Source organism: Drosophila hydei, unplaced genomic scaffold (genome assembly GCF_003285905.1).
Source record: "Drosophila hydei strain 15085-1641.00,03,60 unplaced genomic scaffold, DhydRS2 tig00000063-arrow-pilon, whole genome shotgun sequence".
Taxonomy (NCBI): domain Eukaryota; kingdom Metazoa; phylum Arthropoda; class Insecta; order Diptera; family Drosophilidae; genus Drosophila; species Drosophila hydei.
The window spans coordinates 8,886,855-8,904,326 of NW_022045657.1; the positions used below are offsets into that span (position 1 = coordinate 8,886,855).

Below are 17,472 nucleotides of genomic sequence, written 5' to 3' on the forward strand. Positions count from 1 at the left end.
CGTGAAATTTTTATATTTAAAAAATTATCTGGGCGCCAACATGCACCATGCGGCCAATTTATCGTAATCGATAACATATGGTTGCTGGCAAGGCAAGAAACAAATTGTATATAAATATAAATATAAGTTCGTATTAATTGAAACTAAGCAAAATGAGTGCGCGACATAGGGGCAAATCCAAGCGTGGTGCTGGCGCAAGCTCTTATCGTAATGTCAAGTCAAATCACAACTGCGAACGCAGCTTCGCCCAACAGGCCAATGAACTGTCCAATTGCAATGCCACCGACAGCTCCGAGTCCGATTCGTCAGTTGACAGTATGGATGGACTTGGACATCCGCCAGAATTTGCCGTATCAATGTGGGACCTCAATCACTGTGATCCGAAAAAGTGTTCGGGCAGAAAACTAGCACGTCTTGGACTGATTTCTAATTTGCGTTTGGGTCAAAAGTTTCCTGGACTTGTCCTTTCGCCAGTCGGTCAACTATGTGTTAGTACACAGGATCGCGAAATCGTTGCTGCTTCTGGAGTAGCAGTTATCGATTGTTCTTGGGCGAAGCTAGATGAGACTCCCTTCAACCGTATGCGCAGTCCCTATCCCCGGCTATTGCCATTTTTGGTGGCAGCAAATCCAATCAATTATGGAAAACCCTGCAAGCTTAGTTGCGTGGAAGCAATAGCTGCAACACTCTATATATGCGGCTTTATTGAAGAATCGCGTTGGTTTATGGGTAAATTCTCCTGGGGTCACGCATTCCTTGAGCTAAACGAAAAGCTCCTTAATGCATATGCAGCGTGCAAAGGCAGCGATGAAATTTTAAAAGTGCAAAAGGAATATCTAGAAGCGGAGCAAAAGGAGCGTGACAAGCCGAGGGATCTAAAAGAGTTTTATCCCACAAGCAGCAGCAGCAGTAGTGAGAGTGCAGATGATAACGAAGAACTAAAATAAATGTAAAAACGTAATATTAGTTTTACAAGAGGCCAAAGACAATTTATTTCTTTATACAATTTCCAAATGAATGATTTTCTTGATATATTACAAGCCAGTTGTGAAAAGCAACGCTCAAATTAAAATCAGGAACAAATTAAAGAGAGCGGCTTAAGTTGTTTACTTAGCTACATCTACTGAGCATTACGCACATATTCCGGATCGACATTAATAAAGTTTGTCATGTTGAAGTACATAGCGCTATTCTTCACCAAAAACTTGAGAAAATCATGCAAATGTGCTAACAGGGTTTGCATGGCCGGTTGGTCCAACGCCGAGTAGCTCAACATTGAGCCAAGTCGCACAAACAAGCGTAATAAATGAAAGGAGCCATATAGCTCGGACAGCGGCGTATCCGGATTCTTTTGCATTATGTCTGCGTACTGGGTGCGCTCGAACTTGTACAACAGCTGGGAGCCAAGCATCACATTGAAATATTCGATAATGCCATCGAGAACGTCATTAATAGCCACCTCTTTACTGGCACTGGTCGATTTCACTGACTTCTTATGCGCCAAATACTGTTCTGCTATCTGCTGTACCGTCACCTTGGCCGGTAACTCCAATAGCTTGTGCTCACGAACTATCGCATACCAGTCATCTGTCAGATAGTGCTTTAGCTCATCGGGTATCTTTATTTTTACTTCAAGTTTTGCTGTGTAGGTTTCTTCGCTCTCCACACAAGGTGCATCAGCTATTGTTGTTGTAGTTGTCGTTGCTGCTGTTGGCGTTGTTGCTGTTGCTGCTGTTGTTGTTGTTGACTGATGTGCTGTGGCTGCCTCAGTTCCATTGCCACTTAAGGCTGAACGTTGTTCTGTGTTGCTATTTTGAGAGCTCATACGTTTAGCTTTAGGCGGCGGTGGCGGCACTGAGGGCGTAGTGACCTCCTCTTCTGTGTTTTCGGCAGCTGCTGAATCGTCCTTTTTGTCAGCACTTGGCGTGCTTGGACGCACTGCAGCTGTAGCAGATTGTGTGGACTTGCGATTACTTCGACTAGTTGTGCTCGTGATGGAGGTATTATTGGTTGTCGTGCTGCTGTTGCTGCTGGTGTTGCTGCCATCATTTTTAGTCTTCGATTGTCCAGCAGCGATAGGTGTGCTAGTTGTAGCACTGGTGACGCCAGTTGACGGCTGGGTTTGGCTGCTATCCTTGGAGGGTGTCGATGCACGAGATTCATTGCCCACATGCTCCATTTTTTTAGCCTTTGCACTGCCTAAGACATATTTAATTCTTTAGCATAAAGTTGTTCTTCTGATAGTTTAAGTGATCATACCTTTTTTGTTGTCTTTCTTTGAGCGTTCAACGTACAGTCGTGCGAGCTCCTTTTGACGCTTAACGTTATCGTCATTATATTTTAGCACACGACTCTCTGGCACCCACTCATCCCAGCTTCGTATCGAAAAGAAAATAAGTCAAATTAAATGTAATACTTTACATATCAAGCAAATTTACTTTTTGCTCCAGCCCGCATAGTGTATATAATATTCAACCGGCGAACTTTCCGGTTTTGTTTTGAGTACTTTGGCTTCATAGATAAGCGGTCCGTGAAAGCAAAGCACACGCTCCCCTAGAGAACATGATAATAGAAATAAACATTGCTGTCGTTTGTCACTTTAATTGATAGTCTCACCGTCAGCAAATAATGTAGTAGAATCAGTTGGCGCCCAGTTGTCCATTTTTACGGGTTTAACTTCTCCCATTGTTTTTATTGAAAATATATGCCAAAGCGTCGCAGCTGATTTGATCAGGTTGGCAGTCCTAAAATATGTACCCACATATATGCATCGCCGATAATTAGGGCTGCAAAAACAAACAAGTTAACTGACAATCAAGTGCACTTTGTTATTGCATTTATTTAGAATATTTAATGAACACTAAAGACTACATCACAATGTACATATTTTGCATTTATTGTTTTGCCGCAGACGACGCAGCCATCGCCAATTCTTCCTCTTCCCATGGACGCGGACCGCGCTTGTTTGACCAATTGTCAATATCTATGCCTTTTACCTTATCATATTCTTTTTCAAGCGTCACTTCTTGACGTTTTTTCATGGTCACACCGAATTTCTTCATTTCTTCCGGTGTAACTGGTTGCTTTTTGGCGTACTGGTATCTACAACCAAAAAATACGTTAAGGCCATGTGAGTTCCAAGTGAGATTAACTTAATACTACTTACCTCAAATTTGAAAATTGCTGCAGTCCAAACGAACCGGCGACCATCATAATTAGAAAGGGCACGCCATACTTGAATGACTTTCGTTTTGCGTAGTAATTTAACTTTTGTGTAAATGACATTTTTATGTTATTGTTATGAAATGATAACACAAAATCCAGCCAGGGCTGAAGATAGGCCGCAGAATTGTGTATGCAATTATATCGATGCCAATATATCGATAAGTGAGGCGGAAATTAATTTTGATTTGAATGCTCAAATTTCACGCTAACATTAAACTTTCTGAACTGCATTAAAGAATATGCAGCTGTCGGTTACGCTTAGATAAAAATAGCTCAATTCAATCATTCACACGGCCTTGACGCCAATTGCCATTGCAATTTACCTAGCTGCAAGAAATTTTCAAATACCCATTTGTTTTCCGGCTAACAATAAATTAGATGTTTTTGGCTGTTCTTTATTTACATACGATTTGACGTTAAGTTCAAGGTCTAGAACGACTTTTTCTGCACATACGTTTTTAGCAATTAATTGACACTGACGTTGCTTTAAGAGCGCCAAAAAGTTTCTCACATGCACACCAAGACATTTGAGACGAACAGAGCTGTTTGTGGTTCACCTTGGCCGTTATGCAGCCGACCAGGCAAGGCAAGGCAAGTTGCTCGTTGTAAAGATTTCCTTTTAGTACCAAAGCCGAACCAGTTCACAAGGAGCTTAGACATCGACATCGACATCGACACGGTGACAATTGAGTCATCAATTGACGTATCGCCCGCTCACCGCTCACTTAGTCCCCTTTAGAATCGGTCTAAGCTGATCTACGATTATTTTTTCATTTTCCGCTTGCAGCTTGATGTTGCATTTGTATGTGGCAAGCTATTGCATAAAGTTGTCTAGGCCGAAGCCTAAAGTTTCCATTATTTTTGTTGATTTTTCACCAAATATGGTTGCAATTTTGTTAACAAGATTGTGCACTTGTTTGAACCTCAGCACAAATGCAAACGTGCACACACAACAATATATATATCTTTTTTAGAACATATTGGAATTATGAAAAAGCCGTTGTATTTATACGCATTACATGTGCTATCCATTTGGTCATGATTTGGCTTGTCATATTTAGCAAGTTGTTTAAGCAATTTGGTCATTACAATGCTATCCTTAATCTATATATATATATATATATATATATATATATATATATATATATATATATATATATATATATATATATATATATATATAGAAAATATATAGAAAATAATTAATATTTCTGTTGCCCATTGCCAAACGTTTTAATGAAAACAGTTACGTCATCATGTGGGTGTTGCTCGGATTTAAATAGATTTTTTTCGTGCTCTCATTGCAGAACACAGCTCCTCCAAAATATAATAATAATCAAATATATATAATAATCAAAAAATATATATACCGTTTTTTCAATAAAAAATTCGTAGTTTGTTAAATTTTTTCTCCGTATATATTGTTGCGTATTGATAAAAATATTAAGTGTAATACCACAATTTTATAATTAAGAATTTTTTTTTATATACTTATACATTTTAATCCTATTATTATTATTAAGCATTTTACATATTTTTGAAGTACTTCTAAAAAGTTGTATATATTGGAAACTCTAATTTTTTTTTCTCTACACCTATCTCTTTTTGGGCTAAAATATAATTCTATATTTTCTAATTCTATAATTCTATAATTCTCTATGCTCTGAAGGTTGAAGTTATTTTCATAGTTAAAATATTTTGGAATTATGGTCAAAGTTTTTTTGATGAAAGAATGTGGATTTAAACTCTGCCGTTATTGATAGTACAGAAAATAACATAAGAAAAACTATTTTTTTAAATAGTGGAATAAAATATTTAAGTCCAATGATTAAGCAAACCAAATTGTAATTGGAAATACTAATATAAATAAATAAATATTATAATTTTTATACAGTTGTATTCTTTTAAGAACATTGAATGGAATCTAATGGAAATTATAGAAATTTCTTAGTTTCTTAAATTAAGTTAGTTTTTACATAATTATTTGGAAAGAGGAAAGTTTAGATGAGAAAGCTTAAATAGAAAATTGATTTACCAATTTCTGTTATGTAAGTATATTAATCATAAAAGATATTTTATTAACGAAAGTAGATAATATTTTCGTCATAATCTTCATTATCATTTAGAAACAATTTAGTTAATAAACTGTGCGTGCTAAAGAGTAAATTATTATATCTTAAAATAAAGATAGTTATAAGCTCTGTATTATCATTATTGGCATTTATCACGTTCTGCATAAGATTGTGACTCAGAACTCTTTTTTCCTAAAATGTATGCTTACTGCAATTGTATTAATGCTTTCAAATATTGAATATATATATATATATATGTGTGTGTACACATATACAAATTGAAAAACAAAAAAAGATTTTTAGAAATCTATAAAAAATACGCAAAAGTTTATGTATTTGTATGTATGAGAGAATGTGAAACAAGATTTTGTTTTTTGGCATATCAATAACTGAAATTTAAAAATAGCTGCCATCAAAAACAAGAAAAAACACAAAATAAAGATACACACACTTAGAAAAATACAGGCACAGTAAGCTTCAAATATACTGGGAAATTTTAAAATTCTTTGCGCCTACAAAGGAACAGGTGAAAGACAGAGAGAGTGGGAGAGAGAGTGAGAGCGAGGGTCGATTAAAATGAGCGCCAGAGTTCAGTTGTTGTTACTGCTGCGACTTATTCGTTTTTTTCTGTGTGTTCTTTGGTTTCTCGTGCTTATGCAGAAAAAAACGCGCTCGTAAATTGAGTGCCCGTCGTCTGTGGCCATCGTGAATGCAGTTACAAAATAAAAATTTGAGCGCCCCACGATTTGTGTTGAGCATGCAAAACGCATGCCAGCTGCTAAGAGAGCGAGTGTGTGAGCGGCGCTGCTCGTTGCCTCGCTGCTTTGCCCAAAATGTATTTCTGCTTACTCTCTCACACACTCACACACATTGCGCACGCACACAGACGCAAACAGCTTGAAATCGAAAAACGGCGGGCATCGAACGTCAGTATATTGAATAAATATTTTCAGTTGAACATCACAATCCGTTCAAGTCGCGGATAACTCCGAATAAAAGTTTTGTAAGTAAAAGGAATAAACAAGAAAACCTACAAAAATCTACTCAAAGAGTTCAACACTGAATAAACAATTATTAATTGTGCTACAGCTAATTTTTAAGTTAAAAGAAAAAAAGAATAAAAAACCAATAAGTGTCAAGGGTTTTCTTTATTAACTCTAAAAGGACATTCCCGAAAAGTATATTGCATAATCGAACCTAAAACATAAATAACAAATTATTTAACTAATCAAAGTGCTGTGAATAAACCGCAAATATTTTGTTAAGTATTTCAAATATTTAAGAAAAAAAAACTATATATATATATAATAAATTGAGGTTAAGCAACTTTGGCAAACAGTTTGAACTAATGCAAAAAATTATGATGGCAAAAAACCTGAAGAAAAAGCCAATGTCTTTGTCTTAACCACAACTTGAGTTCTAGAATTTCAATTCAACACATGAGATAAATCTATATATATATATATATACATATATATATATATATGATGTGCATATATACATATGTATATATATAGTTAATAGAAACGTGAAACAGAAATAGATATATTGAGGCAGGACAGTATATGAAAATTCAAAGTAGCATAATTTCTAGATAGTTAGAAACTATAACAATTCTTTATAAGAGTAAAAAGCGGTTTCTTTCTATTTGCATTACAAACAATTAAAAAGTATTTTACTTTCGTCTACCCTGTAACTTGATACTGAACCAGAGTGGCCGACGTTCAATCTATCTAAAGACTAGCGTAGGCGAAATGCTTTCAAATGTTCTTGAAAAGCTTTTCTCTCAGTTTATATTAAGTAATATCCGTTCGCATAGCAATTAGGAAATATTCAACAGATGCCCGGCTATTTATAGAATTACCAAAAGAGGGAGAGAATAAAAAGAGAGAGAGAGAGAGCGAGATTGAGTGTGATCTATAAAGCTTTTATGAGCTTTCAGTGTTGCCAGCCTTATGCATATAATTGTGTGTGTGATAGAATCTTAATATATATATATATATATATATATCATATACATATGTATGTATATATGCTTTAAAAATAGATAAGCAGGCAAATTGTATGTATACCTGCTTTTATTTGGATTATTTGGAAATTTTTAAAATTTTGATATTTCGAAAATTGCGAGCTAGTTATTAGAACACAGCCAATTCGGTGCCAGAGAAGGTGTGTACTATACTTTATTGACTGTATAAAAAATTTAAAATTTGTATTATTGTGCATTAAATATGATTAGAAACTAATATATTTGAGCTAGTCATGCTTGAATATGAAAAGGAAGTATATTAGAAAAAACCTGAAGATTTATATTTGAAATTAATTAAATTCAAATTAACTAGTTGGCTCTGCTTGATTTGAAAATATCATGAGCACTTGAGTTGTTTTTACATAAATATAGATATATATGTATTGATTTTTAATCTTTCTTTCATTAAAAAATTAATTATATATAAATTAATAAATGTAGAAATATAGGAAAATCTAGCAGCTACGTATCAAAAGTGTCTTAGAATCCATATTTATTGTTAATACTGTAAGCTTAGTATATATTGAAAAATAATTAAATTCAATGTTATATATTGGATATTGTTGTCTTACAAACTTCAAACCAGAGCTATATACTCTATATAATTCTATATGTTCCAAACATTCACACAAAAACAATATACACCATGTTCACCAGGATATTAACAACTTGGCACTTCGTAAGACTTATGCAAATAAGCCTTCTGGAAGCGACAAAATTGGGTGTTTTTATATAGGTCTATGTAGGCTCGATTATAGATGTGTGTCATTGCCATCATTCATGTCTCCGAAGTTATAAAATTCCAAAGTGATTTTCTGCTGAACAAACAAACATAATTCATTGTGTCACCTCGTTCGATGGACGACATATATTGCTACTTATAAAAAATGCATAAGAGAAAACCTCATACCTTCTGCGCGTCTGGATGGGATATGCACATATATATATATATATATAATATATATATATATATATTTATAAAAATTTCTGCCTCGATTGCATTTTCAATTATTTGTTGTTGTTTCTGTTTGCTTGCTTAAAAGCCCGAAACCTGCCTTCGCTTCGGCAGAATCTCTTTCAGGAGCTCAAATGTAAACAAAAGTGTTAAAAATAAACTCTGATGTACGCAGTACTATAAGTAATATAGGCACCCAAAACAGGGCTCTGACTCAATTAGTTTGGCATTCCAGCCATGACAAATTGAAATGTTGGTCAAGTATTATGCGCAGGGCTAACCCAGAGCTCCTCACAGCTGAGTCCACAATTCTCATGAGCTCTCTCTCTCTCCCTCTCTATCCCTCTGTCGCACTTGTATGAGTCAGGCTGTTAGGCATTTCATTCCTCACCTTATCAACTTGACACTTAATTGCATTCCCCACCTGGAAGTCGCAAAGTTCAAGAGAATTGATGAGAGATCGAAAGGCTTACAGCGAAGAGAATTACTTACTCATCTTATTTATCAAATTTAATACTCGCACAATTCACTTATTTAAGTTATATTCATTACTTTATTTAAATTAATTATCATTTTCTTTAAAAAGGTTAATTATCAAATTTAGAAAACAATTTCATTGATTTCGTTAAGCATTTTGTATGTAAAGCTTTTTTAAATACACAAACAGTAGCTGACAAAAGTTTGTTTACAGCTTGTGCAATAATTCTGTTTATTAAATATTCAATAATATTTGTTTAATAATAAATGCCCATTTTCTTTTTCTGCTAAAGTTCCCATGCAATTTGATTTTCCGGTTCAAGCAGGCTTAAAGTGGAACCAAATGTGAACCAGAACCAGGCAGAAGATGCAGGGCTGCACATTTAGTTTGGATTTAGATTTAGGGTTCCGTTGGTGAATTTGCACAGCACTTATCTATATTTTCTTGTATACTCATTCAATTCTAAATGTGAAAGCGAAAAATGTAAAATCATAATACATTTTTAATGTCTTATATTATTTCTCTCAATTGCTCTTCACTACTTTATAAGCTAAACATGTATACCTCCCACTCTTCATACTTCAATCTTAAGTTATCTTAGCAGCAGGTTTAAGCATCGTTGTCAATAATCGATTCAAAGTCAGGTCGAAATCCGATTGTTTCAGCTCACAAATTGAATTTTAATATTTCACTTGCGTCTTTCATGCTCATCGCTTAAATCATTTAATGCGATAGCCAGCACGTTCTTCGACAATTTGTTGTCCCCAAAATGAGATTTCGCACAAAACACACGAGAATGGAAACTGCTTGGGATGAGTTGCTACATGAAGCGCCTCCTCCCCCAATTAGCTATGCAGCTCACAAACGGCTCTGCGCGAAGCTGCAAGCATTTCTAAGTAGAGAGCTGCCAAAAATTGTGTCAATTTCTTTCAGCTTATTTTTACTTATTTTATTTCATGCTAACAAAAAACAAAACAGCGATGTGCAAACATGAACTGAAGTTGCTACAGAAATTGTCGCATTAGTAGAAACACTAGCAGGCTTGAAATAAACAATATGCACATTTTAATTTCTTAATTGAAGTTAATTACAATTTTTATTGGTTTGCTAAAAAAAAACTACAATAATATAAAAAAGTAGCTAAAAAGTGTTAAGCTTAAATATGTTAAATTTATATTATAAAAATATATTCAAAGATTATTAAAAAATTAAATGATTTATAGAAAATTGGGTTTAATAAAACATAAACTACATTCTTAAAAAAAACTATTAAAATATAAATAATAATATAATTTATAAAGTAATGTAGATATATTCATTAATAACGTGCATAAGGCTATATAATATAAATATTATTAATATAATTTATAAAACTATTATGTATAAATTGAAATATTTTAAGAAGGAAGGAAGGAATTGGGTTTTTTTAAGAGAATTTTCTGATCTGGTTTGTTTGTTCGAAACTTCTTTAAAAATATATAAAACTTCAAGAATTTGTGATACCAAAATCATTCTATATAAAAACTAAAAAATGTTGCTTTGCAAAGTTTGAAAAAATTCTTGAAATTGTTGAAAAGTTTATATAAATATTTTCGAAAAGCCTTTAGAGATCCATCTAGCTATAAAAACTTTACTTAAAGCAAATAGTCATTAAAAAAGTTGTAAATTTACTTTCTCGACTCTTATGTAGCGTCGATTATCGCATAAAATATAATTACTTTATTGTTTTGATATTAATTTCCATTTCCATTTCATTTTCCCTTTCAGTTTCTTTCGAGTGCAGTAAACACAGATAAAGCCAGCCACCATGGATGCCATCAAGAAGAAGATGCAAGCGATGAAAGTCGACAAGGATGGAGCATTGGAACGTGCTCTCGTTTGCGAGCAGGAGGCACGCGATGCCAACACCCGCGCCGAGAAGGTAAGCATTCAGCCATGCAACGCATGTTGCATGCCCCAAACACCAAGCAGCACAACAAGCAAAAGAAACATAAACAAAACTTTTTATTGCTAACAATAGAAAAAACAACACAATAATTAATGACTGTTAAATTGTTAACACCTGCATTTTTAATTACCTATTGGGCCCCCGCAATAATAATCGATCTGTGTCTTTGTTATCGATCGTAGGCCGAGGAGGAGGCGCGCCAGCTGCAAAAGAAGATCCAGACTGTTGAAAACGAATTGGATCAGACCCAGGAAGCTTTGACCCTGGTCACTGGCAAGCTCGAGGAGAAGAACAAAGCTCTGCAGAATGTAAGTCCGACTTATATATATTTCACTCATCACTAGCTTAGTCTTAAGTAACAAGTAGAAGTAGAACTAGAAGCTGAAGGAAATTTCATTACTTTTTTCAAGGAGAAAACTTTTCTCAACAAGTTTAAATTAAGCTTGGAGCTGATTAGGAATATTGGATATATAATCTAAACATATATATTACTATATATAAAAAAATATATATAAAATATTTAGTTAAAAAAAATAAAAAACATATATATATATATATATATATGTTTTTTATATTTATATAAAAAAATATTTTAAAGTTAATAAAATATTGCAAAAAATTCTATTTCGATCATTTTTTTTTAAATTTAAAGAAATGAAATTGAACTGAAAAATCTTAAAGTCTATTAAAAGTCTATAAAAATTTCAAACATTCTTTAGAAAATCAAGAAAAAATCCATAAAAATAAGAATCTTAATACTTTTATTAGTTTTAATAGAATTAAAAATTTAAGATTTCTAATTATAAAATTTCGATTTCAATTTAAAGCAGCTAAAATAAAATTAGATTAAAATTGTAATTAAAATTCTGACAAATTTATTTTGAATAGGAGCTCTTTCAGCTTCAGCATATATTATCTAATCATATACGAAAGTAGGTCAAAAGCAGAATTTTAGAATATTTGTAAAGAGTTTTTAGATTTTCTGAATCAGCCAGTTTTCATTGTGAATTAGTCAGACAAAAGCAAGAAATACACATGAAATCAATACTAGAATAATACTTTTACGGCTATGGATATATACAAAATACATATAAACTATATATATAAACGATTTGGTGACAGGGAAAATGGGGCTTGGGCATGGAAATTGGTGCCATCTGTTTGGCATTAACAATTTCACGGATGTTTTTCGTGTTGATTTTCATATATGTACGTATGTTTCTATAAAAATGTTTGTTGAAATGCGTTTGGTATGTTTCTGATTTCAAATTCCATAAAAACTTTAAAGTTTTTCAAACAAACATAAAAGAAAGGAAAATTTCAAATGAGAAAACATCGAAATTTATTTGCTGTTGGCAACGCCTATGCTGAGCGCTATTTTTAAATTTGTTTAAATAGCTTTGGCCGGGTGCGAAAGAGACGCATCGAGTATCTAGCATGTGCGTCTATGTGTGTTTGTGTGTGTACGTGTATGTGTGTGTATCAAATAACGCAAAAGCAAAACCAAAATGCGATGTTTTTGCTTTTGCTGCGTTTGCTTTGGCTTTGCCAAAATATTCGCTCGAGCAAATTTGATTTTATTTTCTTTTTCTACAATGAGAATTTTGAAATAGCTGCCGCGCAGTATTTAGCACATTTTTCTTGGTCTGTTCGGTTGCGTTTCCAATTGGAAAACGTATAAAGTTTTTCATCTTATTTGATTTGGCTTTTTTGATTTTGGTACGAAAGTATTTCAAGGACATTTTGTGTTTTAGCTGCCAATTGGCAGCGTTTCAAAAGAAAAATATGCTTAGTGTTCACAGGTAACCAAAAAAAAAAACAAAAGCAAAACGCTTATCAGACAACATAAATTCATAAGTTTTGACAAAACACTGGCTCATTATCATTATCAATATATTTTGTGTGACGTTGTTGTTGTTGTTGTTTACCCCACACCCTTCCCTTAAATAAATAATGATGAGATACAGACGACTTCGCTGAGTAATATGCGCAAATATGATAATAAAAAACAGAGAAGAAAGAAGACTGAACAGCAATTAAATCAAACGGAACACACAAATGAAATTAACAGAAAATGAAAATGGAAATGAGTACGGAGCGAACAATCTCTCTCTCACTCTCAGAGAGTGTGCGAGTGGGCGGTGGGGGGCTGTCAGTGCCTTGCGCTCCTTTACACCCGCATAGCGTACGCACTGCAGCACTAATACACTTGCATTCACAAATGGTTGTGCATAATGCTGACTCACTCGCACATGTGCCACAGTGACTGACGCTGTCGCTGCCACTGCCGCTTGGCAGGGGGCGCTGCCACCACCAACACCACCAGCACAACAGCAACAGCAGCAATGGAAAGACAGTGAATGAGAGAGAACGGTATATAGAGAGAGAGAGAGAGAGAGCGCGCGCACAGCGTGATGTGCGAGCGCATGGCCACAAAAATGATCGCACAACACTTTCAAGTACAACGCCAAAGCAAGCAGCAAGCAGCAACTGCCGGAGGGGCCGAACAACTAGCAGCCGAACCGAGCCGCCCGCACGCCGCATAAATAATTACAATAAATTCAATAATAATTATCAATTAATTCAATAAAAAAAACGAAATCTAATAGTTTTCTAATACCTAACAAGTGAAACACTATTTTTATTTAATTAAATTTAAATAAAATTCTAGTGATTTGCAATTACATAAATTAAGTTACAACAACAACGGCAATTGCAGAAACAAAATAAAAACGTGTTGCGGAAGTTGGCCAAATACGCAAATTTTCCCTTGCTCAGTTTTTAACGCGCGACTGAAAATTGAGAAAAAAGAGAAATAGAGAGAATGAAAGATAGAGAGATAGAAAAGCCGTATTAAATCATCAGTAAAAATAGATAAAAGACTCAAAGCTAACGGTACTATGAGCACAGCTGTTTGAACAACAACAAAAGACCAAACAACACGCACCAAATCACAAAACCACAACAACAAAATCAAAAGCCGCAACTGATAATTAATATGTACGAGAAAACATTAACAATAGGAACTGCAAAAGTTAATAATGCATATGAGTGGAAAAAAGTGAGTTACGGTAAAAATCAAGCGGCACCGGCAGCGGCAGTGACGTCGGCGTCGGTGGCTAAAGCCAAGCAAAAGCAGCAGAAGCATAAAATACCATTAACAATTAATTCAAAAAATTTAACAGAAACGCAAATAAAACAATCAAATTTGAGCCCCAACAAAACTACAACAAAACCTATAACGTATTTTAAGCCGGCGACGCAAACGCCGCAAATTAAAAAATACGTTGGCAACGCGGCACGTCGCCAAACGCTTGCGCACCAAATAAAGCGTGCACATCGCCATCTATTGACAAGCGGCGGCAACGATAGGCAACCATCAAAGCAACAGCGTAATAAAAAACAAAAATGTACATTTAGTATAGAATGAAAAGCATGTTCCGCTCTTTTTAGACAAATATTCTTTGCATTCTATACAAAATTATATCAAGTGCACAAGGCAAATGTAGTAGTGTTATTTCATATAAGCTTTGCCATGTGCACTTGCCTGGTCATACTTTTTCTCAGCTATCGATATTGGTATATGCAAATCAGCTGATTTGCACGATATTTTTATTGAAAATATCGATATCGATATATAGTAATATCAACAATTCCATATAAAGCAGGTAGCAGCGCAGCTGCTGCAGGACAGCAGACAAAAACAACAAAACAGCAGCAGCAGCAACAGCGCAACAAACGCATAATTAATGCAAATAAACAGTCCCACAGCCACAAAAGTGAACAACAAAAACACAAGCAAAAAAAGCAATCAATTAGCAGGCGTGGCAACAACGACGGCTACAAATCAGAGCTCTCTTCCCGTTGGGGCTCCATCGAGGAGCAACTGAATGTGCTCGACAAACTTCTCCACTACGATGAACAGGCGGAGCTTTATCTAGCCCAGCTCTATAATAACTATCAACAGTTGCAGCAATCGGAATCGGAGCTATCGGACGATTGGAGTTGGAGTGATTCCGATATGGATATGTCACTGGGCAACAGTGCTGACGACGATGCGCTGTCCAGCACAAGCGGTGCGGGCAGCCACAGCACCAATAATTCCCATTCGAATGCATCGCCACTTGTGCCGTCTTCGCTTAAGCGCCGCGGTCATCAGCATCATCCACGCTTTGCCGGCACACGGCGTCCCAATGTGCCCAATGTGCAGGAAATACTGGCCGCCCTCTATCGCGGCGACTCTAAAGGTGTGCTCTCCAATCTGCGTGGCGAAACAAACTCGCAGACGCAGCCACCATCAGGGGATCAGTCAATTGCTAGTCGAAGCACGCTCAGCCTGCCTCTAACCGAATCGGTAACAAATTCTTTGGGCAGCAACAGTCCTACTCCAACCGATGAGAGCAGCATCCTAGATGAAACAATCCCAGCAGCAACGTCAGCAACTACAGCTGAACAAGATCCGTCTACTACCAGTGGTAAAAAGAAGAAGAAGCGCGATAAAGGTGACAGAGAGAAATCGGAGCGCAAAAAGAAATCCTCTTCATCAGTCGGCGGTAAACGTGAGAGAATTAAACGACAGAGCGGAGGTGCTGGCATAATGGATGTGAGCAGCGATAGCATTGCTACAGATCTCAGTGCGGGTGCGATTGATGAGGGTATTGTTCTGAACACTGAGGATGAGGATACACAGGCGCAGGAATGGGCAAAGCTGCGTTGCACCAGCGAAGCCGCAGAGATTGTTGCCGAACGAGAGGCGCGTCGTAATAAAGGACGTTGCGCTGACTACCCGGGTCTGGCATTTGGACGCTCCATCTTCAGCTCCGACACAATGATGAAGTTCAATATCATTCGGAACGAGCTGCACAACATAATGAACACGCAGCTGAAGCGGGTAATTAGCTGTGGGCTTGCCTAATTGATAATACACAAACTTTACTCATTTATTTGCACTAATCATATTTCTATTTTTCTCTCTTCAAGCTGCCTTTGTTGTCGCTCCTTCCAGAAAGCGATAAAAAAAAACAAACAAAAGCTAAACAAAAAGTTTGGTTAGGTTCAGAGCGATTTTTGTCTATTCTATCTATGAATGCTCCAAATTTGTTCTTTTTGTTCTCTTTTCGGCACATACACACATGTGTAATATGTGTATATGTGTGCATTGCAAAGCGATTACGTCGCCGTCTTCGTTTTGCTTTCTTCGTCACTCGCCGAATTCTTTTTCTGCTTTAACCCTTCACTGGCCCGCCGAGTCGTATGTCATTGCAATTGTTCGCAACTTTTGTGAAATCTTGACCCCGTTTACGCATACATACATATGCACATTCTACGGGTTAATCACTTACCAACTGTCGTGAAGGTTTTTCTTTATACTCACTCGCACACACACAAACACGTACGCACATTTGCTTTCTTATTACTCAGCGCAAAACTATTTCAACTGTTTATCTAGCTAAAACAGAAACATTTTTATTTACTTAATTGCAAGCAATTGTTTAATCAGTTACGCAATTGTGCTCTCAGTATTTGGTACATTGTTTGACCGGTTAACGGTAAACTCGTGAGCACCTGTTGCACTAACTCTCGAAGTGTGGGTGTCACTCATTCTACCACTCTCCCAAAAAGGTAGCAGATAAAAAAACAGACCAAATGTTACAACTGCTACAATTATCTGTGTTTATGCACACCCGCACAGACACAGAGTTATTTTAGTTGTGGAACTCCATAAAAAGCAACAGTTGATTTACAGCAGCTAAAAAAAATATAAAATTATACGAATACATTTTGTAGCCAAAAACGTATTTATTTTCAAACTTGGCTCGCCAATTATTATTTATATTAAATTAAACGTATTCTCAGTTTTCTACGTGTTCTCATAACCGCTGCAAAACGCCAATGACCTTCGTTATACGTGTGTGTGTGTACACCCCACTTTGGTAGTGTGCACATTTATGTGGCACTGACGTTTACTTTTAATTTCTTTTCAATGCCGCACACTTGCCAAAAATGGGCAGGCGTGCTTATTTTAATTGAAATTGACCATTGGCAGTCGTCGTTTGTATTATCAACAATTATGTCATTTGCCAAATACAAATCGCTTCTCCACTTGTTGCTAGCGCGCGCCCTCCCGCTGCCTATCGTTATCGGTATCGAGCTTTGTACAATCGTCAACTGTCACTGACTAGGACCACATGCGAACGCACAGCAACAACAACTACAACCTGCTACGAACACTACACTACAGTGTCGCAGCGACGACTGATTAGTCATTTGTGCCGCTCCTGCTTGCGTGTTGATAAGCCTGATAGAGCACCGGCATTATATGCTGTATTATACAATTATCTTGTTTGTTGCCAGGGGTAGGTGGTGAGTGCGGAGGATTCAGAAACACTCACTCACACACACGCAAACATTATATTTTTGATGACAGGTCGCTTACTCATTCCTACTGGTATATGGGCAATTGGCCAGTCGTCGTTTTTGCTCGCAATTTTGCATAATATTAATTGTATTGGAAAAATAAGACAAAAATCTCAAATATTTCTTCACTAATTAATGCAAACAACAACAAACATGTAGACTGAATTTTTAGCGGCTTTAACAGGTTTTCCAGCGGGAAAGCCGCATATACACACTGGTTAGCGCACTCGCACTCACACACATGTACATATGAACGACACGACACGACACATAGGCGAGGCGCTGCCAGACTGGAAAGTCGCACACACACATACAGCAGTTGTCTCTTTCACACAACGTAGAAACCAC

The 17,472-nt window shown here is 36.0% G+C and overlaps 4 protein-coding genes across 9 annotated transcripts in view; 2 read left to right on the forward strand and 2 right to left on the reverse strand.

Annotated features, from left to right (window-relative positions):
* Positions 1 to 31: 31 nt before the first annotated feature.
* On the forward strand, positions 32 to 970 carry LOC111603028 (ribosome biogenesis protein TSR3 homolog). Its single transcript, XM_023320457.2, has one exon. It carries the CDS (start codon positions 153 to 155, stop codon positions 945 to 947), a length of 795 nt encoding a protein of 264 aa, XP_023176225.2. The 5' UTR covers positions 32 to 152; the 3' UTR covers positions 948 to 970.
* A 120-nt stretch (positions 971 to 1,090) lies between these two features.
* On the reverse strand, positions 1,091 to 2,750 carry LOC111603026 (nuA4 complex subunit EAF3 homolog). Its single transcript, XM_023320456.2, has 4 exons — positions 2,617 to 2,750; positions 2,439 to 2,553; positions 2,260 to 2,375; positions 1,091 to 2,199 (listed from the first exon to the last, which is right to left on the reverse strand). The coding sequence occupies exons 1-4, from the start codon at positions 2,684 to 2,686 to the stop codon at positions 1,121 to 1,123; spliced, it is 1,380 nt and encodes a 459-aa protein (XP_023176224.1). The 5' UTR covers positions 2,687 to 2,750; the 3' UTR covers positions 1,091 to 1,120.
* An 81-nt stretch (positions 2,751 to 2,831) lies between these two features.
* LOC111603029 (cytochrome c oxidase assembly protein COX16 homolog, mitochondrial) lies at positions 2,832 to 3,285 on the reverse strand. The gene is made up of 2 exons (XM_023320458.2): positions 3,167 to 3,285; positions 2,832 to 3,102 (listed from the first exon to the last, which is right to left on the reverse strand). Exons 1-2 carry the CDS (start codon positions 3,283 to 3,285, stop codon positions 2,895 to 2,897), a joined length of 327 nt encoding a protein of 108 aa, XP_023176226.1. The 3' UTR covers positions 2,832 to 2,894.
* Positions 3,286 to 6,212: 2,927 nt separating this feature from the next.
* The window catches only part of LOC111602952 (tropomyosin-2), a 28,819-nt gene continuing 17,559 nt past the window's right edge, over positions 6,213 to 17,472 (forward strand). For 3 of the 6 annotated variants that reach the window (XM_023320315.2, XM_023320316.2, XM_023320322.2), the window contains exons 1-3: positions 6,213 to 6,300; positions 10,527 to 10,680; positions 10,890 to 11,015. In XM_023320315.2, coding sequence (XP_023176083.1) covers positions 10,567 to 10,680; positions 10,890 to 11,015 — 240 coding nt within the window. In that variant the 5' untranslated portion in view covers positions 6,213 to 6,300; positions 10,527 to 10,566. The remainder of the gene's footprint in view (positions 6,301 to 10,526; positions 10,681 to 10,889; positions 11,016 to 17,472) is intronic. The other 3 variants (XM_023320321.2, XM_023320314.1, XM_023320320.1) reach the window with 2 other exon arrangements.

Coding starts and splice junctions, on each gene's coding strand:
- LOC111603028 (XM_023320457.2), top strand. CDS start 153: ATGAGTGCGCGACATAGGGGCAAATCCAAGCGTGGTGCTGGCGCAAGC.
- LOC111603026 (XM_023320456.2), bottom strand. CDS start 2,686: ATGGGAGAAGTTAAACCCGTAAAAATGGACAACTGGGCGCCAACTGAT. Junction 2,554..2,616: donor TACTACATTATTTGCTGACG/GTGAGACTATCA, acceptor CATGTTCTCTAG/GGGAGCGTGTGCTTTGCTTT. Junction 2,376..2,438: donor TATGCGGGCTGGAGCAAAAA/GTAAATTTGCTT, acceptor TTCGATACGAAG/CTGGGATGAGTGGGTGCCAG.
- LOC111603029 (XM_023320458.2), bottom strand. CDS start 3,285: ATGTCATTTACACAAAAGTTAAATTACTACGCAAAACGAAAGTCATTC. Junction 3,103..3,166: donor CAGCAATTTTCAAATTTGAG/GTAAGTAGTATT, acceptor TTTTGGTTGTAG/ATACCAGTACGCCAAAAAGC.